This window comes from Morone saxatilis, unplaced genomic scaffold (assembly GCF_004916995.1).
Source record: "Morone saxatilis isolate NCDOM2014 unplaced genomic scaffold, NCSU_SB_2.0 Contig16, whole genome shotgun sequence".
In the NCBI taxonomy this organism is placed as follows: domain Eukaryota; kingdom Metazoa; phylum Chordata; class Actinopteri; family Moronidae; genus Morone; species Morone saxatilis.
This window is the reverse complement of record NW_023339718.1, coordinates 9,177,730-9,205,682: the sequence shown is the minus strand read 5'-3', so window position 1 is coordinate 9,205,682 and position 27,953 is coordinate 9,177,730. Positions and strand designations below refer to the sequence as shown.

The 27,953-nt window shown below is 42.5% G+C and overlaps 1 protein-coding gene across 6 annotated transcripts; it reads left to right on the top strand.

Annotated features, from left to right (window-relative positions):
- Positions 1–2,259: 2,259 nt before the first annotated feature.
- LOC118325452 (membrane-associated phosphatidylinositol transfer protein 2-like) lies at positions 2,260–27,851 on the top strand. Of its 6 annotated transcripts, XM_035658149.1 has the most exons (26): positions 2,260–2,416; positions 7,237–7,451; positions 8,246–8,367; positions 9,008–9,241; positions 9,369–9,704; positions 11,486–11,581; positions 14,365–14,469; positions 14,553–14,617; positions 14,866–14,937; positions 15,605–15,849; positions 16,078–16,267; positions 16,452–16,571; positions 16,839–17,053; positions 17,154–17,329; positions 17,637–17,807; positions 18,794–18,946; positions 20,038–20,202; positions 21,074–21,364; positions 21,920–22,068; positions 22,159–22,275; positions 22,462–22,578; positions 22,671–22,819; positions 23,632–23,781; positions 23,881–24,061; positions 24,266–24,394; positions 24,551–27,851. In XM_035658149.1, exons 1-26 carry the CDS (start codon positions 2,339–2,341, stop codon positions 24,932–24,934), a joined length of 4,425 nt encoding a protein of 1,474 aa, XP_035514042.1. In that variant the 5' UTR covers positions 2,260–2,338; the 3' UTR covers positions 24,935–27,851. The 6 variants fall into 6 exon arrangements, with proteins under 6 accessions (XP_035514042.1, XP_035514038.1, XP_035514037.1 ...); XM_035658145.1 differs by lacking the exon at positions 14,866–14,937 and having other exon boundaries at positions 18,794–18,871; XM_035658144.1 differs by lacking the exon at positions 14,866–14,937.
- The last annotated feature ends 102 nt before the right edge of the window (positions 27,852–27,953 follow it).

Genomic DNA, 27,953 nt, shown 5'->3' with positions numbered 1-27,953 from the left:
TAACACAGTGGTCTCTCTCCGCCAGAGAGTCGGACAGTAAAATAATCTGTCTTACCATTTCACACTGAATGACCTCGAAATCGGTCCAGCTGTCACATCCAGAATCGCTGGCCATGAGGAAATTCTCAGAAACTTTCTGCAAGAGGTGTGTTGCAGCATCGGTTGCAACCCGCATTCAAAGTGTTGCCACATTGTTCAGCCATGCTTCACATAGACTGTGAAGCTGTTTATCATCAACACTGTTAACAAGGATGAGCATTGTGACCTTCCCCTCTAAAGCCTGGCACTAACATGTAGAGGCCTCTCGGGCTCTTGAGCCGCAGGATTTTCTCTGGGCCTCTCCAGGCTAGCCTAGTTTTATCCCAGTCTTTCCCAAGAGTGCAGTTATTTTCAGCAATACGTGGCTTTAATGCTCCGATTTTGTCAATGCGTTGTTCTTCTGTGTAGAGCAAAGGTATTATATGAAAAAGGTATAGGAGACAATGTTACCCTGTTTTAACAAGAGCACTCCCCAGTCTGCTAGTAAGCACCTGCTTAAGAAGTTCCTGCATCTTTGTCCCATTCAGCAAGCTTATTCAGTGAATGTGTCTTCAGTGAGGAGTTGTGGGGGCGGGCCCTCCATAGGTGTTGAATCGAAGCCCTTGGCGGCACCGGGAGCCTCACCAAAGCTGGCCTTTGTTCACTGGATAAGTGACGCAGTGGGAATATTAGTGCGATTACACAGAATGGCCGAATGCCAGAGGTCCAGTTGCTGCCATAGGTCAGAAAAGAGTGAATATTGGGGTTATGCAACGCTGTGTAGTCACATTTGGGCGGCCAAATGCAGGCATTGCCAGGACGGTGTTGTTGTCCTCCGTCACACATACGGTACAGTACAGTCTCATCAGCATGGTGACTAAGATCCTGTGCACTGAGCTTTCACCAGCCGTATCTGAAGACAGACTGAGCTATCCCTTCATTAACTAGACTTTTGAATTATTAACCGGTCAAAAGCTCTTTTCCAAAATGTTACACATCCACTTTGAGAATATAAAAACATTCCCTAGGATTCCATCTATCACAGTGTTCATTGTTTTTGGTTTTTTTTGCTCCAAGGACTGAAGTTATCTTTTCAAATATTCAATAATGTGTGTCTTTGTGATTGTTATCGTACATTGTGACAGAAGCGTTCTTTTAACTAGTGGATCTCTCCCTTTCCGTATTCACTCCTCTTCAGTTAATGTGTCACCCTAGCTGACGGTCCGTACAGTCATGATCTTGTTTGGGGCTTGTTTGAGCTGTTCTTCCCTTAGCGGTCAAAAGCAGACTTCTGCAACTCACGCCACCCACACGTTGGTTATGTATAGCCCACACCTACCCCTATCTGCCCAGTGGTTTGAAAACAATGCTTTGTGCAATTCTAAGGCTGCTATTTGTGAAACCTCGATCATGCACAGGGGGCTCTTACAATCTTATGTAATGCTCCCCTCTCAACTGTAATCCGTCTTATGCTGAGTGAGCCCCCCATGTGACGGCGCTGAAGGGTTGGGAGAGTCAGGGTGGCTGCTGGGGCCGTCGGCAAGGCACGGGTGCTCTGTGTAGACTCCGGCCACCCGCCACACACACACACACACACACACGCACACACACACACACGCACACACACACACACCTCCAACACAACACACACACAGCACAACACATCACAACAACACACCACACACACTGAGCCTTGGGCCTGTGTCATAACGAAACGAAGCTTGTCCTGGAAGTGCCTTACTTGGAACTGAGACGCTGCATAGAGACACAACGCTGGATGCTTGTCTGTAGGCTAAGGCTTGACTCAGACATACAGGTAACTTCATTGGAGCGAATATGTCCTGAATGACACTCCAGCTCTCCTCTGATCTTCATCCTCGTGTGTGAGCCACGAGAATGAATCTTTGTCCGCGGTTAGGTATAGAGCAATCTTCTGGAATTAGTCTGCTGTTATCTTTCCCTCGTGAATTTTTTGTTTGCAGGAAGAAGCTGATTTCTTTTTGAAGAAACATTAAGTATTTTTGAGATCCACCAACAGTGTAACTGCATATTTTGGCTATAAAAAAACCCTACTGGTGTGAGTGCTTGAGGTATTTATTTTTAAAAATATTCACAGCTTATTGATCTAATGCTTTTATTTTTCTTTCTTTCCCACCAGGGAACCATCAATGTGGACTTCAGCTGGTGATTTGACAGTCACATATAGGAGCCCAAGTCGCTCCTGTCCCCTCTCCCCTCCCTTCCTCTTTCCCCTCCCTCCCCCCTTCCCTTGTCAATCTTCTCCCCGATCCCCCTTTCCCCCCCACCGCCAAGATTCACCATGCTTATCAAGGAGTACCGCATCCCCATGCCCATGAGTGTGGAGGAGTACCGCATTGCCCAGCTCTATATGATCCAGGTGAGGTCACAACACCATATTCCCGACCAAATTTTCACCCACAACACACCTGGCTGAAAACGGCCAAGTGATGCAGAAGCCAGAGGAAGATACATTAACACAGGGATTTTTCTGGAGTGCTTTCGCAGTGTGCCCAATTATGAAATGATTGGTCACACGGTGTCTGACGCCGATAGAGTAACGGAACAAAGAGAGCTTGTGTGCCGATAGATTATCCAATTTAAACTCTCTGAAGCTGGTTGTTTCCACCCGTCATATGCTGAATGTTTTTATTCAGGAAGATGGTGGGTGCACCCTGCTCTCACTGCAAACTCGGTGCACACACACATACTCCCCCGATGGAGATGGACACGCTGCTTTTTCTGTGTCATACAGTTTCATTAGTCTAACCAGGCCCTTAGCTGGAGACTAAGGGTCTGTGTAAGAGCTTAAGGCTTTACAACTCCGAGCAGGACAGACTGATTTATACAGCCTTACTTATCCTGTGTAGCAACATATTTTCTTTTCATATGACATGTGAACATAGAGGATTTATTTAATCCAGTTGCACTGCCAGGTGCACTGTGAGCAGCAGTGCAGAGAAGAGGCATGGAGAGTGATCACAATGACTCAGACTGTCGTAAAATTTCTGCATTAAATTGTTACTGTTGTTTAGACATGTTGTACACGGTTAGATGCATTTTTCCTGTTGAAATGTTTTATCGTTTGCGTCACATGCTACCTAAACAGTCAGAAATTTCAGCAACATTCAGCAGATGTGTTGGGATTTAAGCTGCATGGTTATGTAATGTTTATCCCAAGTGGTTTTACGTTTGTTGATGAGCAGATTGAGGTTGAGGCATTTTTCCACATTCAGTGTGTTTTGCCTCTTTAGTAATCTTCTACTGTAACGTTCATGTCAATGAACATTACATAATGAGTGCTTTCAACAGGAAAATAAGAATCATGAGAAGTGTGAGGAATATTCAGCGTTGTAATCAGCCCTCAGGGAACAGCTCCATTGGAGAATTTAAACATTTAGGCCTTGCGTAAGGAAACCTTAGCATGCCGTCAAGCTGTTGAACTTCCCATAGAGAGGCCTTTCATGAGTGTTTATGTTAATTAATATCCACCCACCGGTATAACAATACTACAACACAGTCAAGGCAAGGCATCTTTTAATTATATAGTACCCTTCAAACAAAAAAATGGAATTCAGAGTGGTTAGACAGAAATACATTTAAGACATCATAGATGATTAAAATTGCATTTAATGACAAAAAGTGAAAACAAGCAAATAATTTGTTACAGAAGTAACAAAACATAAGTTATTTATCTAATTTATTGTAAAGCCGCAGTAAACAATAATGTTTTAAGCCCTGATTTAAATGAGCTGACAGTTTTGGAAGACCTCAGATATTCAGGAAGCTTGTTTCAAAGGTGCTGCTTCACCTTGCTTGGTTTTGATCACTGAGTAAACCCTTTCCAGATGACCTTAGGGGTCTGGATGTTTCGTATTGTACAAGTAAATCAGAGATGCATTTAGGCCTGAGACTATTTAGTGCTTTATGGACAAGTAGTAAGATTGTAATCAGTTTTTTGACACACATAGGAAGCCAGTACAGTGGTTTAAGCTTTGTTCACTTGTATTTCCTCAGAGGGCGTCTCCTTCTACTATGTAATCTAAAAAAACAGTTTGTCTGAAAATGTTTCTGACATTTCCTGAAAACATCAACTAATACTGTATAATTGTACAGACATTTCTTCTCTTTCTTCTGTTCTGTCTGCACAAATAATGTTAGATGGTCAATACACAAGCCCATAAAGAGTTTATTGGTGTCTAAAAGAGTATCAAACTTTTCAGTTGAAAACCTTCGGTCTGTTGGTCTGTTGTTTTTCTTCAACCCCCCCCCCCCCCCNNCCCCCCCCCCCAGTGTACCACACAGACAGGTAATCCAGTCGAGCTGTAGATGGTTGGGAACATGACTCAGCGGACATGCCCCAAAGCCAAGAAACGTTTCAAGACAGCACAAACTAGTCTCTGCACCACATTTACACACACCTGATCATTTCTTTGTCACCTTCGCTGTTTTGAAGAGTGTATTATGGGGAGTTATTAATTAAGTGAAACACTTCACACACACTGCGGTATTAATTTTGACCTGCCTTGCTCTCAGATCCTCTGCATGGCCTGTGTTGGATTATGCCAGACAGGACATTGTGCAAAGACATTACACATGCACAACCAGGTTTACACAAAGTCTTAGTCCTGTGAGAAAAACAGTTCATGTGTGCAGTCTCAAGCATGTAAACAGATCAAGAGGAGGAGGACATTCTTACATTAGTGACCCATAGTTACCTTTCCCCCTGACCTCACCCTCTTTGCACAGCCTTGTTGCTGTGAGGCTTCTGTCACTATGGCAACCATGACATCAGCAGCGTGCCGGTGGTCAGGTTTTGTTCGACAGAGGGAGTAAATGAAAAGAGGAAATGGAGGATAAAAAGAGAGGCTGCGAAGGAGGGAGGGGAAGAAATGAGAGAGGGGGTGGAAGGAAGAGAGAGAGAGAAAGATTTTGCTGGTGTCTGTGGATACCCTTGCTTCATTGCTGTATGTTACCAGGGCAACTGCAGCATGTAGGCCTGCCTGCCTGCGATCCATCCCTTGTGTGAGCCTCATAGATGAAGTCAGGGCCTTAGGACAGCCTGGCCATATCTGCACCTCAGCAGCCCTTGCCCCACCCCATCTTTCCTCTCACTTCTTTCCTTTGCCCTTACAACGCCGCCTTCTTATTTGCTAGATAATTATAAATTCATTATCGCCACGTAGGGATTTGCTGTAGTGTACGAAGCAAATGAGGAATGTGCAAGAAATTAAAAATGAGAGGATCTCACTGTGTCTCATTCATTCGCACACATCCATCATGGTCTGACTAAGCAACTGTATCCGTGGAGCGAGGTGAAAAGCAGCATCTCAAACAGGAAACACGCTTTGCTAGCATGTTGGCGAGAGAAAAAAAATCAGGATGTGACTCCCATCCTGTCGGAGCAGTTGGATCTAAACATATACATTAGGCTTTGATGCTAGCTTTTTTTTTAAGGGTTTGATGGCTTTTGGGAGAGAAGGTGGGGGAGAGAGAGAGAGAGAGCTTTGTGGCAAAGGTTTTAGGGCAGGACTTGAACTTACAGCGGCACTTTGTCTTTGTGTTCTCAGCCAAAAAGGATTTTACATTAGAGCAGTGTAGATGGCTGCCCCCCGCCCTCTCCTGTGAAAGTAGTCGACACACTTCCAGAGCCTCTTGAAAACTATTTCTTAATTTCTTTTCCCCCACAGGTACAGTTTACATCTGTAGGCCAATAAACAAAGCACACCGCTGTTTTCATTAAGAATCTAATTTTACATTCAGTGTTAACTTTAAACATGTTATCTACTCCCTCACTTCCCTTTTTTTCCCCTAAGGGAACAGCCGAGCACTGGCCAGTGTTTTGTAATCTTTTTCCTGGTGAACTGGAAACAATCCACCGTTGCATCCATCTATCTATCTATCTGGATTATAGTACTCACAATAATGCACTAACCTTATTCTGATCAGTCTAATTGAAAAGCAACTGATTAAGTGGAAAGATATGAACTTTTCCTTTACATGAATTGCTTAAAATTGTTAATCTGTGTAGACACATTTATTGTTTACATCTGTGTATGTCTACTTCTGCATACATTTTTTATAGTGCTTGTAAACCTGACATTTACATAAAGTGTCTTGGGTTCTGGCTTACGTGTATGACCAGTTTGACGGTGCTGTGGTGTCTGCGCTGTGTCTTTGGAGCTGTGTCTGGGCTGTTGAGAGCAGAGCGGGTGGCTAATGAATGACCTGTCAGAGGTAATGAGGTCCGGAGCGCTGGACACCTCATCCTCCCTTCCACTCCTGATTACTTGCTCGCTTCTCCCAACCGCACTGACTGGAGATTCTGTCTCTCTATTCACCCAGTTGCACACTAAATACACTGCGTTTAACATAAAACACACACACACACACACACAGCCCACTTATGTGGAAAGACTGAACAAGGCCGATAAGGGAAATAGAGATGTAGCATCAGTTATCTCTGACATTTTAATGATTTTGCTCCTTTGCTCCTGTCTTTATATATATGTCAGCAACTTGAACTATGCTCTGCAACTTTAAGTTTCCCATTTTACTGATTTTCATAAAAATCAGAATATTCTTTGCGTCACCTTTGAGTTTTGCTTTAGTCCCTAGCTGTGAGGAGTACTATACTGCATTCTGCAGACTCCCACCCAGCCAGTCTTCCTCTGTGCACCTGGATGTAAAATATGGGGAGGTGTGGGCTCCATGAAGCTGGGTTTAGGGCTTCCTGTTTGAAATTCAGAAGTGAGGCTAAGCTTTTTAGGAAGCTATTATTTTGGTGCGTAGTTTCGATCTACTACTGTGCATTTCATTTTTTTAAATTCGTAGTTCCTTATTTTTTTTTTTTTTTTTTAGCTTTATTCTTTTTTGGCTTTTTTTATTGCCTTTATTTTGATAGGGACAGCCCGAAGATAGACCAGGAAAGGGGGGTAGAGGAGAGAGGGATGCACGAGCAAAGGGCACAGGCTCAGTTCGACACCCCTGGGCCGCTGCAAGCAAGGACTCAGCCTCAGTACATGGGTCGCCAGCTCTACCGACTGAGCTAACCAGGCGCCCTTTTCAGTTCCTTTTTAAACATCTGTTTCAAGTATAGGCTTGATTTGAATATATATTTTTAAATGTAACACTCCTTTTACACCACACTACTATGCAAACATGAACACCTCCAACTTCATTTGATTATTCCTCTTACAGAAAAAGAGCAGGGACGAGAGCTGTGGTGAAGGCAGCGGGGTGGAGATCCTAGAAAATAAGCCCTACACAGATGGACCGGGTGGAACGGGCCAGTACACCCACAAGGTCTACCACATTGGCATGCACATTCCCAGCTGGTTCCGCTCCATCTTGCCCAAAGCAGCACTGAGGGTTGAAGAGGAGTCTTGGAACGCCTACCCTTACACCCGCACCAGGTGAGGTTTGCTACTGCAGGAGTGCCAACTCCACACCCCTTCAGAGCAGGAGTGAGAGTGCATTAAATCCTGCCAAAGCTGCACTATAAATTTGTTATATTAATAAAAGAAATGCATGGGTGTTCAACTGCTGCAGCTAGTAGATATACACACATTTGAAGACACAAATTCAAACCCACACTGGATTAGAAGATAGATAATTTTTCAAGCCCCGCTTTTATTCAGTGTAATATGTTTAAAAGCCATGAGTGGTGAGTGTGATGATGCCTAGTCTGAAGTCCTGGTCTAGCTGCTGCCCCTAAGTAAAAGCCCAAAAGAAAAATAAAGATCTCAGAGTTGTCAATTTGTCAGAATATTACAGAGCAGACCATCATATCGGCGTGTGGCCAGCAGCCTGTTAGATGTTGATGGCCCCTCATTCTCAGGGTGTCGGTGTGTTTGTCTGTGTGGTTCCTGACAAACACAGAGACATGAAGGTGCTGAAAAGAGATGTGCCCTTGACTATACTGTCAGGATATTGATAGACTGCAAGTGCCTGTTGACACATCCATTCAACCAGTGACAGCTTTGTTGCAGACGCCTCAGATGCAACAGATGGGCATGGCTCACATGTCTTCTATCCTCAGCAGTGAGAGGGTGTTGTCTCTTGTAATAAAATAGATCTGATCTTGAGACATTCAGTTGAAAATTAAATCTCTTAATGAAGGCAGATGCCACCCCATAAAAGACTCTTGCTCTGCTGAGACAGTTGTTCTGTTCCATTTTTCTTGATTTTACTGCTTCTTGTCCTTCAGATACACCTGTCCCTTTGTTGAGAAGTTCTCCATTGACATTGAGACCTACTACAAACCCGACACAGGCAACCAAGCAGATGTGTTCAACATGTCTGCAGCAGAGAAGAGGCAGAGGACTATTGGTGAGACCATGTTAATTGTTAATCCGGAACCATTACAACAAGATAAATCAGATATCAACTTATGTGTATGAGGCTACTTTAACTTTCCACCACACAGCATACATGCTCTTATTTTGAGACAGCAAAAAGAAGTCATTGTCAATCATTATCTGCAGTGTAGCTATATAGAACAGCAAGTAATTACCCTTTCTTGCAACTGTTATTTAAGATGACAGGTTAGAATTAGTAGTTTTAGTCTAATGGTGTCTGGATATCGTTCCTCTTGTGTCTCAAACATAAGGAGCAGGTGAGGCCCACTTGTGGCAATTGAATGGTACTGCATATGTTTTTTCCTGTTTGGTAGCATGCCTATTGAATATGAAGCTGTTCAGAAATGAATGCTTTTAGGGCATGTAGTGACCCAGTTACAGCTTTGATTGCAATCTTTTTAATCAATGACTTATTCTTCTAAGTGTTTGTCAGCCTGAACTTGAGTTATTATGAGAATTCCAAGAATTTCTAATACCTTATAGTTAATAAAATAAAATAAGTATACATCATGATATAATATTGAAGACACAGAGTGTAAACAACATTAATGCAATACATTGAACACCTGGCTCCTAGTCATTGCTTTCTAAATTTGAACCATCTTTGGCAGACCCAATCGACATAGTGACAGATCCCATTCCTCCACATGAGTACAAAGCAGAGGAAGACACACGGCTCTACAAGTCAGTGAAAACCCAGAGGGGTCCTCTGCAGGACGACTGGATAGAAGATTACAACAATAACCCAGGGAAGACCCCCATCATGTGTGCCTACAAACTCTGCAAGGTGGAGTTTCGCTACTGGGGCATGCAATCTAAGATTGAACGCTTCATCCATGATGTTGGTGAGTGCAGTCACAGATGTTACTAACACCATATTTTGACAGGAATGCTATTTAATCCACACTTAAATGTAGGAACCTTTAGCTTTTTAGATATATGTGTGAATTATTTGCCATTGTCTCTCTGTAGGACTGAGAAAGGTGATGGTGCGTGCCCACCGGCAGGCCTGGTGCTGGCAGGATGAGTGGTACGGTCTGACCATGGAGGACATCCGTCAGCTGGAACTGGAAACCCAGCTGGCCCTGGCCACAAAGATGGCCCAATTCAGTCAGGCAGAGGAGGCCACAGAAGCCAACGGAGGTGCTCCGTCTCCGGACAAAGACCAAGAGGTTAAAGAGGCAATCAGCTCCATTGAAGCTGAAGAGGTGGTTGTCAGCTCAGGAGGAGAGACTCTCCAGCCACGAGGTGTACTCACAAAGCAGTGGTCCACCTCATCCAGATCCTCCCGCTCATCCAAGAGAGGAGGTGAGGAGCATGCCATCTCCACCTATTAATCTCTGTCACCTCTGTGTATGACAGTGTGTGAGACTGACACTGGTACCTACATTCATTGTGTATTCTCATGGCTCTGACCTATACAATTCTCAGCCTCTTATACTGTAGCTCTGCACTGTCCTGAACCATACACCTTCCTTCACACATTATCACATCTATATTTACACCTCGTCATGCCCTAAAGCCTTATTTATTCAGTCTGCCACCTCTCTACTTTAAAGGTTAAGGTAGACTATCAACAAAGTCAAACTGTTCCATCAGTAAACACAGCCAGTTGGGATATTTGTCCACACTGGAAGCTAGTATGTGAAGAATTTAACAAGGTCAAGTGTCAAGCTTGTGCAAAACTAAAGTAGCTAAGTAGCTTTTTATGTTTTATATAATTTTTGTTTGTTATTTCTATGTAGATAAAGTGATAAACCTCCTGAATTTAAAACACTCAGCGCTGTGTAAACTTGAGAGGTGGCTGTTAAAAGTTATTAGCCTGCTTTGTTCTAAAGAACTACCTCTCTGGTTGAATTAATGTGGATAACAATAGATTCCTAGAACAACAAGATATTCATAGAAGACCACCGTTCACTGGCCACTGTTCCACAGGAAGTATCATAATGGCTACATTTAAAAAAGATTCATCATCAACCCACACAAGTCAAGTTGACCGCAACCACAGTTCAAAAAGAAGAAGCGAACTAAACATTTTTACAGCCACCTTTTGAAGATACAATAGACAACCATTTCTATATATTGTTTTCTGTGGTTCAGTGTGTGCACACTGAAAGTTGCTCCCAAGCTGAATGAATTAAAGTCCATTGAAGATTTCTGAGCTCAACTTGTTAAGTTGGTGTTAATAAAGTCAGACACTTTGGGAGCAGCTTTTTAGTATGCAGACTCTGCTTTTGTACCACAGTTTGTCCGGCGCCTGACTAATTGGAATGTTTTTACTCTACTTGACTATTTTTACTCACTTCTCCATGTTTGCTGTACTATCAAACTTACCTCACCTCACACATACAGCTCGGTAGATCTCACCTAGATTATTTTTAGCAGCAGCTTTGACATCACAAACCACATGTCCGAACACACCCAACTCTAGTGTCACCCCTACTTCAAGGCTGCACTCACTGTAGCTGCCACCTGGACGATGACTCTCATCCAGTGTGCCTTGTTTCACCCCTGTAACTCCCCCCTGTGATTCTCTCCGAGCTATTTTTAGCAGCAGTGCTGACATCACAGACCAGCGGAGGCTGACGCTCTTCACAGTGACCCTCCCTTCCACCACTGCTGTTCCCTTCTGTGTGCTGACAGCTACAGCTGTGCCCCCCTCTCACCAGCATGCCCCTTAGAGCAACTCCCCCCTCTCTACCCCAGCACTAATGATATATGAAGCATAGACCGAAGACACGTGATAGACAAGGCCTGCTTTATTATCGCCATTTTCTTCAGCTGGCATTTGGTTGTCGATGTGCTTGTAGCTCGTCTGTGTTACATTGGGCTTTACTTTTCACACACCCCCTTGACCACCAAACACTCCATCTGTGATGAAGTAATGCACCACAGAGACTGTTGCATGTTTATATAACACTGTGTGTGTGTGTGGGCCGGGGGAGATATTTCTTTGTCATAGAGTGTGTGTGTATGTGTTTGTGTGTGTGTGTGTGTGTGTGTATGTGTGTGTTAAAAATGGAAAGAGAGAGGCTGAAACACATGTCCCAAAATAACAGTGAATTTTGTGTTCATGTGCGGTCTTTCAGTAAGCCCATCGCGTCACAGCATCTCAGAGTGGAGGATGCAGAGCATAGCGCGAGACTCAGACGACAGCTCGGACGAAGAGTTCTTCGACGCTCATGGTAACCACACTTTATATGTATTTTGTTTGGATTGGAGTCGATGGTTAGATCAATAGATGTGTTTTATTTTGTTCAGTTTTCCGAAAACCTGCTTGCTCCCTTCTCCCCTGACTCTGCATGCATTTCTTTAACCACAGATCAGTTCTTAAGCTTCCCAGATTCCCAGCATGCTTTGGGGCTGCAGTTGAAATAGGTGGGTGTGGTGCAAAACCCACGCTCTCTGCTGGATGACTTTGGCCGAGGACACGGGCCAGGTGTCTCATCCTGACGTCCAGTTCAGAAATCACAATCGTCTCAGTCTCCCTCTCACCAACACACTCCAGCTCCTGCATCATCGTTTATACACACACACACACACACACACACACACAATCCCTTTACAATTCATAACATGTTCAGGCAATAAATGACACCCCCCCCCCCCAATAATTCACCAGTGTTTGAGTGGTGAAATTGTGAAACAAGAATAAAATCATGCTGTCATTTATTACATTGATGCTGGTTTAGCTGCAGTCTTTAGTTTCCACTGGAAATCATTAGACTGAATTGTGTTGACATCCAATAATTTATTTTGTGTTGCAGTATTCATGTTCTTATAGATTAATTATTGTATATTGGGTGCCTGAAATGAAAGCGCATTACGTTTTATTAAATGAATGATTAAACTTGTGACTGTGACTTATAACGTCATAAATTACCTTCTGTCTCAGTGGCTGTTAATGCGGCGATTAAAGTTGTGCCAGTCTCCGTATATTTATGATTTACACTGCAGAGGTGACCTTATAGAATAAGCAGTTATTTCAGTGTGGTAAATAAATGTGCTCGGTGTATCAAAATGAACTTGAGAAGCAGTGTAAATGAACATAAGTGCGTGCTTTGGTGCCCGGAGGAATCACATGATGGCGGCACTCAAATTAAATATGGAAACAGACTGACTTGGCTCAGATTGCCTCTGATATTAGATTTCTATCTTTAAAGTGTGTTTGTGGTCATGGTCCTCTTGCAGTAATCATGTAATACAAACACTTGAGATGCAAGTCCAAGTTTATTTTTAACTGTTATGTCCCCAATTTCTCTGTTGCAAAGATGTTTTTTTGTGCAGGAGGAAATGTTATAAGATATAATAGATAGCACATTCAGTGTGTCTGGTTTACCATGGCTTATTAATTAAGAGTTTAAATCTACACAACTTGTCTAAAGCTAGTATTGGACAACTTATTCTTCAAAATGGAGGCTACTATACAGCTTGCAAATGAAGCTGGAATAGAAATGTATTTATTGAGTTTGGTAAAGCCTACTGATGAAATAAAGATACTTCTTTACCTGCACACCTTAATGTTTACCCAGTTTAAGACTGCGTTGCTGTACGTGTTCATGAATGAAGGAAACTGAAGCAACTGAGAAATAACTTTAAAAGCAAGGCAGGAAAAAGTCACCTGTTGTTGAACTGTGTACATGACACGTCACCTCTTGGAGACTCATACACTTTTCAAGGCTTTTCTTTGGATCAATCAACAATTTGATGCACAAAAATGTTTTTTTAACTCTTCAACGTCAGCTTTATTGTTCCTGTGGGGAAATCTACCTTGTAACCAGGTAAAACATAGAACACACACACAGACGTAGGCACACAAACAATATATAAAATACATGAATATACATCAAGTGACAACAGAAAACCTAGAGTATGTTAAGCCATCACTGAAACCATCGTCATCAGCCCCCAGTAGTTAAATGGGAAATAATAATATAATATATAATAATAATAATAATCAGTTGGGTCATTGTGAGCATTTAACAGCTTGGTGGCCTGAGAAATAAAGGAAAGGCACTCCGCTGTTTGTGTTTCTGAGGAACTTGCTACAACTTACCACTTTACGTTGAAAAGCAGTACAGTGAAATAAAAGGACTTCAATTTCTTCAACAAAATTTTGTTATTTTTTATAGTTAACTACTATGTTACTTTTGATTTTGGATTAGATTTTCAGTTTGCTATCACAAACTGAAGTGAACAGGAGGTGGCTGCCTGTTTCTCAGAAACGAAGACGCTGGCACTGTAACAAAAATGTCCCAGGAGAGGAATTATGGGATAAAACTGGATATACTCTTTCAGATCCTGAGCCTTCCTTTTTAAGTCACAGATTAATATCAGTGGATGGATAACACAATCCATCAATATGTTTATATAAATTAAACATAAACACAATAACCTCTACTCAGTAGGTAATTGTTTAGTAAATATTTATCTTTTAAAAAAATCCATCATGGCAGTAACACCACACCACTTCTTGTCCACTGTCCTCCAGCTCTGCTTGGCATTTGAGACTGCAAAATATCATGTGCTTTACATCAAGAAGTGATAAATTATATCTGTTTAGTGATTTATATGACAATATGTTGTGGGAAACCTTGACAAGGTTACTTCAGGTTAGTCAACTGTTTTCATTATGAATAAGCAAATGTAACTTACACAACCTTGTTAATATCTAGAAACTAGGTTATATTGTTGGTGTAATGACAAATCTGTGAATGACACAATCGACTATATCGGTCAACAGCTGCCCACCTACAGCTGGGGTCTGTTCAAGGTTTCTGCCTCTTAAAAGGATGTTTTTCATTGCCACTGTTGCCAGGTGCTTGCTCATGGTGGAAATTGTTGGATCTCTGTAAATCATTTTATACGGAGTACGGTCTAGAGATAACTTCTGTTATGATTGCCGCTATACAAATAAAATTGAATGGAACTATAGTTGTTCATGATTTATCTTTTGTCACCCTTGCAGAGGATCTCTCAGACAACGAGGAGGTCATCCCAAAGGAAATCACCAAGTGGAACTCCAATGACCTAATGGACAAGATTGAAGCTGCAGACCCAGAAGAGACTCCTGGTATGATGAAGACCATGAACACTTCATCATGGACAGTCGCACTGCCTCAGCTCTTGATTTTAAGAACGTATGTGTGTTTGCAGGTGAACTGTTCAAGGAAATGACAGTGGATTATGAACGAGCAACCAGTGAGGAAAGACTAGATGAGGTACGTATCTGACAGTGGATGTGTATCTAAAGAAAACACGACCCTAACCATCCTTCACTGATGCAGAGCCATGTCTGAAATAATTATTCCTGAGGAAACATTTGCAGAAAATGCCCTTCAGGACCCAAAGGCTTTTGTTTAACTTGATTTTATTTGAATAAACATAGCCATTTGCATCAGCCATTACAGGTATGAAAGATAAGAGAAGGGATGTTTGTCCCTGAGCCTCTCTGTCCTCTTGTGTTCAGATGCGTGGCTCTGTTAGCGGCCAAGCCGATAGCTCTCCCATTCCCACCATCACGGTAACAAGGCACCAGTCAGTAAGTAAACAAGTACACTGTGGGCTACAGTAGCTCCACATGGACTCCCGATCCCTCTGAACAAACCCAGTACTCACTGCCCCTGCCCCTTTTCCCGCCGTTGCCCAAACCCAAATTTATGTGTACTCTTCAACCTCACCACCCTCTGTTCAACTCCCATGTACTTGCAGCTGTGGCGTTGAGTGTACATGTAGTGCTTCTTTGAAAATGTTTTGTATCAGACTTTAAAAGACAAAACTACACATTTTGTTGTTCAGTTTATTGTGACTTGTCCTCAGGAAGCATTGTTGTTGTTGTTTGCTGTTAGTTGAACAGTTGTCCAGGTGGAGTGTAGGTTGGCTCTGTTCTGTTTCCCTTCATGGTTCTCCACCCCACTCTGGTTGTGAAAAGAAGTTTGTACCAACATTTTGTTGTGTGGTCCACGTTTGAAGAGATGGACACAGATATGACTCACAAAACTGACAAAACAAAACAATTTGATGCACAATAGCTAAGGCATTATTGTTTATCTGTGATTCTTCCCACTCAGTAGCATGTTGTCTTTGGATGTGTTGATAAAAAGGATGTTTTCATAAATAAATATATAATTTATAGAACATGCTCCAGGAGCTTTTCCCCATCATCCCCATCCATCACCCTTTTTTTAAAATTAATTTTCTGTTCTCAGGAAAACTTGTCCCAGCAGCGTCTGCAGCCTTCCAAGATCCATGTGCTGATCTTGGTTCTGCACGGAGGGAACATCCTGGACACAGGTGGCGGGGACCAGACCAGCAAGCAGGCCGATGTCAACACGATTAGTACGGCTTTTGACACAGTCATGCGTGTTCACTACCCTGCTGCGCTGGGACGCATCGCCATCCGCTTGGTACCCTGCCCTGCCATCTGTGCCGAGGCCTTCTCCCTGGTGTCCAAGTAAGAGGACACACATGCACACATTTTTCTGCATGCTGAAAGAATCGTGGGTAATGATTGAAGGTTTTTGTTTATTGACTGTGATTGCTGTTTGCTTTTGGTGGAAAAGATCCAGGTGCAGCTCATGACCATCGCCCCCCTCTTCCTGTGTTTATTTCTTCACACTCCTCTGTGGACTGCCTTAATCTTTAAAATATGTTCATAATTGGTTTGTGTTCCTTTGCACAGCCTGAGCCCATACAGCTACGATGAGAGCTGTCTGTCCAGCAGCCAGGACCACATCCCCCTGGCAGCTCTCCCGCTCCTGGCCACCTCTTCTCCACAGTACCAGGAGGCCATGACCACTGTCATCGTCAGAGCCAACCAGGTGTATGCAGACTTCTTAAAGTCTCTGGATGGAGCAGCGTTCTCCGGCCAAGTCAGTACTGTTGAATTCTCAGATACCAACAATATGTACTTGTAGTTGTTCTCCTTATTAATTGACTTTGTGTTTTTGTTATCATTCTGTGTTGGAGTGGGTGAACCAACATTTTAGGTAAACCTGAAGGATTGATCTAAAAAATAGGATTATTTGTTTCATGTCTGTCCTTTGACCTCTCTAGGTATGCCTCATTGGGGACTGCGTGGGAGGAATCTTGGGATTTGATGCTCTGTGCAGTAGCAATCAGACAGTTAATGAAAGCCAGAACAGCAGTCGCAGGGGAAGTGTCGTTAGTGTACAGGTAAGAGACAGAATATTCAGAGAAGTCAATACATGAGTAAAAAATTTAATATGTTTAAACTCCTCATAAAATAACGTTGTTAACTCTGACACCTGCATCAAACATAAATACAATTACATCAGAAATTCAATTAGCTTCTGAAAATACCCCCTGCAACTATAATTTATGCAATGTAAACCTTTTTCTTCCATCATATTAACATTTATGGACTCTTTCTAAAGTGCCTTTAAGTTTTCATAACAAATGTTCCATTAATCAACCTTGCAGGACCAGGACCTCCTCTCTCCTGGCATCATTGTCAACAGCGGGCACGGGTCAGCCTCTCCGACCCTGGAGGGCAGCCGCCACCTCAGTCGCAGTAACATCGACATCCCTCGTGCCGGTGCTGGTGACGACACCAAGAGACAACTGCCACGCAAGAGGAGCGACTCCTCCACCTACGAATTGGACACAATAAAACAACACCAGGCCTTCCTGACCAGGTTTGTTGAGTGTGGGATGACAAAGATCCTTACCGTGGAAACAAAGAAAAAGATGTCAGTCCATCTTTTATGTATTTTTGGTTCTGCTCTGTCCTTCCAGCTTACACTCCAGTGTCTTGCGGAACGATGCGGCCTCACGCAGGTCGAGCAGCAGCACTATGCTGGATGGAGGCTCCCTGGGGAAGTTTGACTTTGAGGTGTCTGACTTTTTCCTGTTTGGCTCTCCTCTGGGCTTGGTACTCGCCCTGAGAAAGACTGTCATTCCTATGCTGGATGGTAAGCTATTTTGGACTGCAGTGCTCGTTATAATGTAATCAGTGATAGTAATTAGTAGTTTTTGTTGCATATGAGACATTATGCAAGAGTAAAAAATAACTTTTCAGTCTGCAAAAGTGCAAAAGGTTTACCTCAGGTGGAGATGTAGAGGTCATACCCACATACATACATACATACATAATTTCATTCATTACCAAGACTTAAATGCTAGTAAACGTCATATGTTTTATATGTTATCCGAGGGGAAGGGGCCCATAGATTCTTCTCTTCTCATCTCTCACATCTTTGGTTCGATTTCTCCCCCTAGTGGCCCAGCTGCGGCCTGCCTGTCAGCAGGTCTATAACCTGTTCCACCCAGCTGATCCCTCAGCCTCCCGTTTGGAGCCTCTGCTGGAGAGGAAATTTCATCTTCTGCCTCCCTTCAATGTGCCCCGATACCAACGCTTTCCCCTGGGAGACGGAAACTCTGCCCTACTGGGTGAGCCCTCTGCACTGATGTTGTATGAAAGCTTCATTAATATCAATTCAGTTAATATCCAATCATGAATTACAGCTTAGAATACTTTATGTAGTTCTGACTTGGATTCACGTGCACAGACACAAATGGCTAACATCAGCTGACACTACAGACACTGATTGTAACCTACTGTCTGGTTTCCCATGGGTGCATGCCATAGACAACACATGCCTTAAAGACATCTTAGTATCACGCTGTCAGTTCCTTTACACACAGAGTAAACATTGTCTCAAAGAAAAATGAAACATTTTTCTACTGTTTGTGCTTCAGCGTCTTTTGTGAAGCAGTTTATTCATCTAAATGTGGTCATAGTCCTGCTGGTGGTTTCTGTTTCGATTGGTCATTATAGTGGAGTAACCCTTAGAGCCTCAAACTACACTTTTTATACAAATATCTATGTATGAACGAGAACAACATAGAAATGAGTATGGTATCTAATGAGCAGAGAGATTTTTTTCTGGGGCTTATCAGCCAGCAACATAAGGTTTAATAAGCTGTACAAGATATTTTAGGGCTTCAGACTAGGGTTTTGTTGTGTCAGAGTCCTAAAAGTTATAGTTTTTATCAAATGAACTTATTCTCCTCAGGTCAGCCTTGTGTAACACACACACAAGTTTTCAGTACTGATAAAGTTTTGAAGACACATTCAAGATAATTCTGAGTTAAGAAAGTGCAAAAGATTTTATGACTTGATTCTAGGACATTGACAATCTGAGAGTTATGCGACATATATATGACTGAAAGAAGTGGGCTCGACTAAGGGCTTGACTCTGCTGTCTTGTCTCATGTTCAGTTGTTCTTGCTTCATATGTTTTTATGTCTTCCTTGTCTTCTTTCTTTCTTCCTCTCTCGGCCTCCTGTCCCCATATCTGCGTACGTGGCTCTCTACCTCCAAACCTCCTCCCCCCTGACCTCTGCCCCTTCTGCCCCTCCACCTCCCTCTGTAGTGGAGACAGTCCAGAGCAACACTCAGCTGCTACTTGACAGCGGGCCTCCCCTGTCCTTTCGCTGTCAGGAGACCATCAGTGAGACCTGCATCCCTGTGCCTGTGCTAAACTGGCAGGAGGGCTACCTCAAAGCCACACCCGCCACTATGGAGTGTGTGTAGCCTCTCCCATTCACCTGCATCCGTCCTCACCCCCATTCACTGTGTTTCCTCGTGTTCCATCCTTATTGCTGTCATGTCCAAGATGCTCAGATTTATACCTACAGTGTGTCCTGTCTGAGTATTCCCATTGCTGCTGTTTTAAGAGTCAAGAGCTGCAGTCATATTTCTGATAAATCCAGACAAAAATACATTGATAGACCAGTATATATGCTTGTATACCTTTTCTTGTAGCATCTAGTCTTCTATCTCAATTACTTTCTATAAACAGTTTTATTTCCTGGTTGAATTCTTGGCCACCATTTCTGGTTGGACATAGAAGTAGTATGAAATTGTTACAACTTGCTATGGAAATACTTTGGAAAATCTGATAAGCATCTCTTGTGGTGTTACTTTTTGTCGTTGCCATAATCACATATTCATGTCACATTCAGTGTTTGGAGGACACAAGCATTTGTGTTTGTGCTGTGGTTTTTAAGTTTTTAAGGTTTTATTGTGTCTGCATCATTTCCATAATATAAGATTATTGATGTCAACTGAGGGTATTTCTACTATTGTCTGAATTTCAGACGTTTTAATGTGAAGATTGTGCTGTTGTGTTGTGTTTGCATAGTGTACTGTATGTGGAGCTCTATCTATACATTCTGAATATAGTGTTCCTTATCTTTCTCCTTGTGATAATGGTCAGAGGTCATCTGATTTTATAAAATCTCCAGCACTATTGCATTATGTCTACAAAGACAAAAGACTTTAACATATTATTTTGTTAATAGAGAAAAAAAATCACCTCTGGAAGAGATATCAACACATGGGTGTGACTGTAACCGATGTGGATTTTTGTGATTGTACATACACTAAGTGTTTTATGTACTCATAAGCCTGTGTTTCCACTTGGTCGGTTAAAGAAATCTGACCCTGGCCGCCATGTGGCCACCTTTTGGTTTCACATGTCCTCTGAAACCATGGTGCCTGCCGTCACATTTCTCTCCTGCCATCCCTAATCCATGTCTCCCTCCCCCCCGTCACTGTGAGTTCCCCCTTACCTGTGTCTCTGTCTAATGGGATCTCCTTGTTTCGGCTCAATAGCGGATGTTGTTCAGTCTCATGGTGGTGTCTTCATGGACAGTTCGTACCCCTCATCCCCCGTAACGGGCCCCCTCTCCCGGGGCCAGCGGAGGGCCAGTGAGGTCAGCATTGCGAGCCAGGTCTCAGGAATGGCAGACAGTTACACTGCCACCAACATAGCCAACAGTAAGTGTTCTCAACACCAACAAGCCTCTCTCTCTCTCTCTTTCTTCCACTCACACAAACACTGGTCCAGTTATTCTCCACCTTTCTCTTCTTTCTTTCAGTCTAACTTTTCTCTATATTTCTGTCTTTCCGTTCCTTTTTCCGACTCTCCTCCTTCATCTTCTCTCTCTCAACCCCGTTACTCTGACTTTACACACACCCTGCACTCCAGCTGGAGCGTCTAGTAAGCCAGATAGACATGAATATACCCCGCTGCTTTTCCCCCAAAGTTTTTTCTCTATCTCTTATTGAAATTGAGCAAGCAGAGTCCTGAAGAAGTGCAAGTTTAGCGCCACTTTTCACTGTCTGTCTTACTCTTATCCACTGTCTAAATGTAAATGCAATGAACGAGTGCTGCATTTATCTAATGTTGCAATGCATGTAGACACCTGCCTCCCTCAGCCATTCCTGCATTGTCCACTCCCTAGTGCAATGTTTGCTGAGATGACCAGTATTCTGTTGTGTTTTATGTGCGATTGTCCTCCAAAGCCCCCCCTCCCTCCCTATTTCACTTTTGTTACCTCACGTTATTGTTCTGTACACTGCTGTTTTAGCGCCTACAGTACAACTCTGGAGATACACACAAACTAATTATGACACCAGAGCAACAGAGGACGTTCAACAGCCTCACCCTGACCTTCTGCCTTAACTGTTACCGCACTAACAATTGTTTTTCAGCTTTGACATTCACAGTTTCGTTTAAAGCAGCTTACTGACACCGGATGCATACCAACATCACTCTTCATACTGTTTAAACTGTCATAAACTGTTAGATACCAACCATTGCAACCGTTTTTCATATGATCCCTTTCTCTTTGTTTTCTCCCCATAGCAAAATCATGCCAAAATAACCAATACAAAAAGTTCAGCCTTTTGTCCCAACTTGCCCTATCATCACAAAACAAATTCTTCCTGAAAAGTCCTCCTAAGTCCCGTAAGAAAGCAGTGACTGGCCAGGCCACAGGATCTCGTGATGCAGATCTAGTGGCTGAGCTGGACGGTGAGGCAGAGACTAGTGAAGGTCTAAGTCCCATTGGCCAGTACGAGAACTGCCTGTCAGCTGGGCTGGACTGTGCTATATCTGATCTGGTCTCACTGGACTCCCAGGCTGAAGTGGAGCAAGGTATTATTCTAAGGGAGGGGACTTCTGAAATCAACGTGAGGCTACAGCTCTTTTCTGTGTGCTGTTCTATACTGTGTCAAAACCCCAAAACTCAATGCTGCTCTTTCAGAAAGCCTCTTTTTATTCTTCCCTTTATTTATATTTTTTCCAAATTTATTCGTACAGATTCAAATCGATCACTTCAATAATGTATAAATCCAGACCTTGCCTCTTCTTTCCAAAATCAATAATCTTTTTTTACACCCATACTAACATGAATAACCATTTTCAATTGCTCATACAATCATGTATCAGTTCTAACAATCTTTTCCTTCCTTCTGCACTTGAATTTCAGCGCTTGATTTTTCTGTTAATAACAATTGTAAACTCCTGATTTCCTTCTTCTAGCTGAAGAACTGCTGGGATCGGTGATAATTATGGTTTAAGACTAAAATAGTCTTTATTATTATTTGGCTTCAGGGGTGTTGCACCTTTGCGTGGCATCACATACCTCACGCTGATTCTTACAGTTTCAACTTACATATCTGCTCCCTATTCACTCCATTCCCATCGCAGTGGCAGCACGTTGGTGGGGTACAAAGCGGCTGGACTTTGCCCTCTACTGCCCCGATGCTCTGACAGCTTTCCCCACTGTGGCTTTACCACACCTCTTCCACGCATCATACTGGGAGTCTACTGATGTTGTGTCTTTTCTTCTTAGACAGGTGAGTCAACATTAGCATACGCACCACTCTTTATGGCCTGTTAATGTGTGACCAGCAGGTTATGAGTCCTCATTGAAATGTCTCCCGTAGGTCATGAGGCATGAAAACTCTAGCATCCTGGAGCTGGATGGGAAAGAAGTGTCTGAATTCACGCCCTCCAAACCCAGAGAGAAGTGGCTCCGCAAGAGGACTCATGTGAAGATCAGGGTAGGCATCAGATCTCCAAAAGCTGTGTTGAGGGACTTTAGTGACTCACATAATCCTGAATTACTTCTTTGTCTTGGACCTTATGCTTATCCATTAATGTCATCGTACATAGAAAAAACAACTTTTGTTTAATAGAATGGACAAAACTACATTTCAGCATGTATGTTTCTTTCACTCCTTTGACAGAACGTGACAGCCAACCACCGTGTAAATGACGCAGTGTTCACAGAAGACTCCCAGCAGGTCATGACGGGTCGCTTCATGTACGGCCCTCTGGACATGGTCACTTTGGCCGGGGAGAAGGTGATCTCTCATTTTCCATCACAAGTGAGAACATCGACTGCTGTTAGTAGTGCTTGTGTAATTTGTGCTCAAGGTTGTGTAATCCTGTGCAGGTTGACCTCCACATTATGACCCAGCCTCCATCAGGAGAATGGGTGTACTTCAGCACAGAAGTGACCAACAGCAGCGGCCGTGTGTCTTTTGTCATCCCAGAGGACAAACGTCTGGGCATCGGAGTCTACCCAGTCAAAATGGTTGTCAGGTGAGATTAGTTTTACCTTTCTTAGTAGGCCATTTTCACAGCGGACATTTTGACTTCTAGGAAGTCACAGTTGCTACTAATAAAGTGCTGACGTATTTTTGTAGGCCAACCAGGAAAGTAGCATCGCCCTGGTTCCTTTGACACACAGCCATGGGATTTTCCCTTTGGACTTTGATTATTTGCAGAAAATAAGCTCTGCGACAAATAAAGTTTTATGATACTTATCTTCACAGATGAACCACTTTAATGATTTTTTTAGGTGTAAATGCAATCAATGCGGTCACCATCACTAAATGTCCAACCTGTCATTAAAAAGTGTAATTAAAATCTACAAGTTGGAACTTTTCAGATAGAATAATTTGTAACAGCGCAATTATAAACACAACAAGGCTGTAACGGTGTACTAGTGGATATATATGTCTCTGTGTTCAGTGTTTAATGTCACTGACAACCACTGTAGTCTCATTTATATCTCTTAAGCTTGTGTTAAGCACAGATCTTATTTCAGGCACCAAACCGAAAACCCAGTCACTTTGAGTTCAGGGAACTGGATGTGCAAAAATGCTAATTAATTTCCAGGTTTTAGGACTCATCCCTGCAGTACACTATAACATTAATGATGGCTCTGTTCCACAAAGCCATGACAGTGTGAGAGTGGGCCAGCATGAACAATACCAGGACCCAGAAACCAGAGCAGCTAAATAGAGTACAGCCATATATTAGTTGAATATGAACCATGCTATCTGAGAAATCTCAGATTATCTTTGTTTTCCATGTTTTCTTACTCTCTTGTTGTTCTTTTCATTGTCCAGGGGCGACCACACATTTGCAGACAGCTACCTGACAGTTATTCCACGTGGCACAGAGTTTGTGGTATTCAGCATTGACGGGTCATTTGCTGCCAGTGTGTCAATCATGGGCAGTGATCCCAAAGTGCGGGCAGGAGCCGTGGATGTTGTCAGGTACCTAGCTGCTCTTCTGTTTTCTCTTTCAGACTGAAGCACATTAGTGTGTAGCATTGTTATTTATGTCTTTGTTCTCCTGTATTCTCCTCCTTGCAGGCACTGGCAGGATTTAGGCTTTTTGATCATCTATGTGACAGGAAGACCAGACATGCAGAAGCAGCGGGTTGTGGCTTGGTTGTCTCAGCACAACTTCCCTCATGGCATTGTCTCCTTCTGCGACGGCCTGGTCCACGACCCGCTCAGACACAAGGCCAACTTCCTCAAGTCCCTGACAGAGGTCAGACTGGGAGAATTGAGGGGGGGTCTATGTGCAGTTTTAGTAGTGTAATGTGTAGTCTTGATCTTTGTGGAATGAAAAAGGAGTACAGTTTTAGTTGTGAAAATAAAAACAACAATGCTGACAGGGTATTAGTGAAATATAAACTCAGTAGTTAAGAAAAATGCACATTGCCAAACAGTGCTCTTGTCCATTTGATTCCAGGCTCACCTGAAGATTTTCGCTGGCTACGGATCAACCAAAGACATCTCTGTCTACACCGCTATTGGCCTCCCTCCCTTACAAATATACATCGTCGGTAGACCCTCCAAAAAGATGCAGAGCCAGTGCCAGGTAATATTTGATTATTTAACATTTAATACTGATCAGTTTGAATACTGCGACTCGTTCAGCTAACTAAAAGAAATATCAATTAACTGAACCAAAATGTAAAAATTCTCCTTATTCTCTACAGTTTATAATATGTCTTTGGTCTGTTCCTCTCAACAGTTCATCACAGAGGGATACGCGGCCCATTTGTCCCTGCTGGAGTACAACCACCGTTCTCGGCCAGCTAAGTCCAGCAGTGCACGCATGGTGCTACGTAAAGGCAGCTTTGGCTTGGGTGCAAACAGCGACTTCCTGAGGAAGAGGAACCACCTGCTGCGCACCATCTCCTCCCAGCCGGCCCCCAGCTCCCCAACGGGCAACATCCACAACAGACCAGAGCGCACACAGAGCCAATCAGACGGCGAGCGGCTGGAGCGGGAACGGCTGGATTGCGCTCACGGCCACAGCCAGGGAGCAACACAGCGCAGCATGAGCATCACAGCAAGCTGCTGGGGCCGCAGCAGCAGCACCAAGCTGGACCCAGGCATCCTCAGCCCCAAATGAGATTCTGGAGACGATGTGAGAGTAGCTTCGGTAGAGTGACTTAAAAATACAGTGCTGAGGAAGAGACTCATGACAAAGATAAAATGCAAAGAGTGAAAAACAGTTGGCTTGCACCAGATGGGTAAATATAACAATGAAAACATTAGGTGCTAAAAAACCACTCTTTATAAAAACTAATGCCAGTCACACTCCACACACAATATTTATAGACAGGGGCTATGGCTATATTTATTATAAAACACACACAACTCAACAGGCATTTCAAGAAGCATCTTCCTGAAACGGGAACATGCACACAAGTAGACATATACTTATATTGTAGGAATGTAGACTGTTTCTACTGTTTAGTAAATATTTATCAGTCTTGAATACAAGGTCAGTTTTTCCTCTTACAAAAGGCTTTTAGATCGGAGACGGTTACACATACAAGCACCCCCATGCAACAACACAAAGTGGTTACAGACAGCCTGTATCAGGTCCAAGTGCTGATACTGCACTGTAACTGACTGCTGTGGCCACTGCAAGCACAATTACTATAGAGATCAACTTTGTGCAGAATAGTTTTAAAGCTTTTGTCCTTTTTATGTGATAATCAAGGTATGTTCACGTCTGGGAGCAGACGAAGAATAGCATAAAACTGGATTGAATGGGTTTCTTTTGTTGTTGTGACCAAATAAAGACACAATCATTTGGCCAAAATTGGCATTTTTTTTAAAAGAAAAGCATCATCAGTTATCAACATATAAAAATGTTTGGCGGTGCTGTAAGCCAACAAGAAATTATTTGATCTATTACTAGCATTTACAAACAGCAATGACTACATAGCGTTTCACCAAACCATACAGTCCAGTTTTGCTTGTTTTCTAGTCGTCCCTCAGACCAAAGAACCATCCGAGTATCACATGAAGCGAACTGCGAGATTACCCTTTAACTACGGTTGCAGCTGAAACTGTTGCTGGGATTTTATATAGTATTTCACCACATCTCACCATAGTGCGCTGCTGTACCCTCCTGAACCAGTAATGTATGACTCAGCTTTAGGGAAAAAACTGCTACTACTGTACGGTTAATGTGCCAAAGTAAACAGTATAGAATGATATGCTGTACATGAAGAGAAAGGGTCTAATGTGTAAAAAATGGAATAGATTGTGTACGTATGTAGTTGAATGCCTTAACAAGGCTTGTACATAATTGTTATATTACAGTGCAGATCTGGTATCTGGTCCACTGAAGACCAGTTTTAAGTGTCTTCTTTACTCTGGGGGTAAACACCGCCTCATTCAGGATACACTTTATTGATTGATGATGATAATTATTGTTATTTAAGATTATAGATATTTTAAAATGTATTGATTTTGTGAACAAAATGTGTTTTATGATTATCTTAGCTATATTGTGTTTTTTTTTTCTTCAAACTTAAGTTGCAGCAGCCAAAACTCAAACTTTGCCTGGCACAGTATTGTATTTTTATTATTTTACCTTGCAGATCACCATAATAGTATCAACAGAACTGATATCTTGTGTCATATATTGTATGTTTGTTATTATCTATTTTGGAAATTTGGGATATGGCTTCTCTCTGGTTATCCCTAAGCTGTAAATGAGGCGTTGAATGTGCTCATAGATAATCCTCCTTAGGTTAAGGTCTCTTTTCTCTGTTCTGCTGCGCCTTTTAGAGGAAGAATAATCTGCAAATTGTAAATTCTGTACAATATGCTGTCAGAAGTAGGAACACAGTTCTTTATGCTGTTTGCCATTTGTTTCTGAAATGGGTAAAAGTTTGTGATTTATTCATTCAAACGATGTTTATTTGTCCCTCTAATAGGCATATACAGAGCTGACTGCAATGGACCAATTATGGGCTCAAATGTAAGGGGAAGCGTGCAATATTGCTCAACCACACCACAAGATCAAACAGACTGCGTTGAGTGAATGTCACAGTGCATTGACAATCAGTTCAACAGGCACATATTCTACAGGCGTCAAATTGCAGAGGGAATTGTGAGAACATCTTAGCAATCAAAAAACGCACAGAGCAACATTTGTTTTTTTTAAAAGGAGAGATTTCGCACAAGAAAAGTGCCCCTGACCTGATAATGGTATAATATATTGTTTTATCCTGTGGACTTTGTTTTTAATGTTTTCAGCACCCAGTTGCCAGTTCATTGGGTCCACTAACAACATTGTAGTCCTGCAACAGATCCAGATACCTTTTGGGAAGGTTTTAATGTTTCACTTTTAGTTTTAACTGTTTTAGAGAAGTTCAACTTACTGGTCACTTTGGCGGCTGTAGTTTGTGGTGCTGTTGAATTGTATTGTGTTAAATGAAAGGTGTTTCTAATATTTTGTCCACCCCTTTAACAATTGGTAGATTTAATTCGTAGATCACTGAGTGTGCATTCCAATGCATAGGTATCTATAGCTTCCTTTTTCCTGTTTTCTAGCTTCCTGTAACCACTGTCCCCTCTGCAGTTTGACCATTTCAGAGATTTGGCTTGAAGCCATATATACAACTCTTTCAAAAGCTGCTGATTAAAGAAAGGCTGTTTGTACACTGAAAGTAACTAGTAAAAATGACACTCATCTAAAGTTGGCAACTACTCAACCATATTCCCTTCCTCAGAGATCTGATTAACCTGGATATTAAAAATCCAGAGAATGTAAAGACGAAGCGGTGCGGTTATCTGTGAAGTTTGGATACCTCTGGGCAGACAATCGCTTCAATTATGCTACTGAGACACACATTACCAGAGGCCTTACAATTCCCTTTTCTGCCTTACATTGTGTTTTGCGAGGCAGCCTTGAATGAACGCTGTTCACTCCCGAATTGACTTTATGGAAAAAAGGATAGACTGTTCATGTAGACTTCACTTTGTGGAAATAGGAAATGGCCATATTTTCTTAAAAAAAAAAAAAAGGCGTTGGCTTGTTCTCATTTAAAGGAAATGTACAGAGGAAAAATTTATTTCACCCACATTAGGCAATCCATTACTATCTGAAGCTTCGTCCCCTGGGTTAA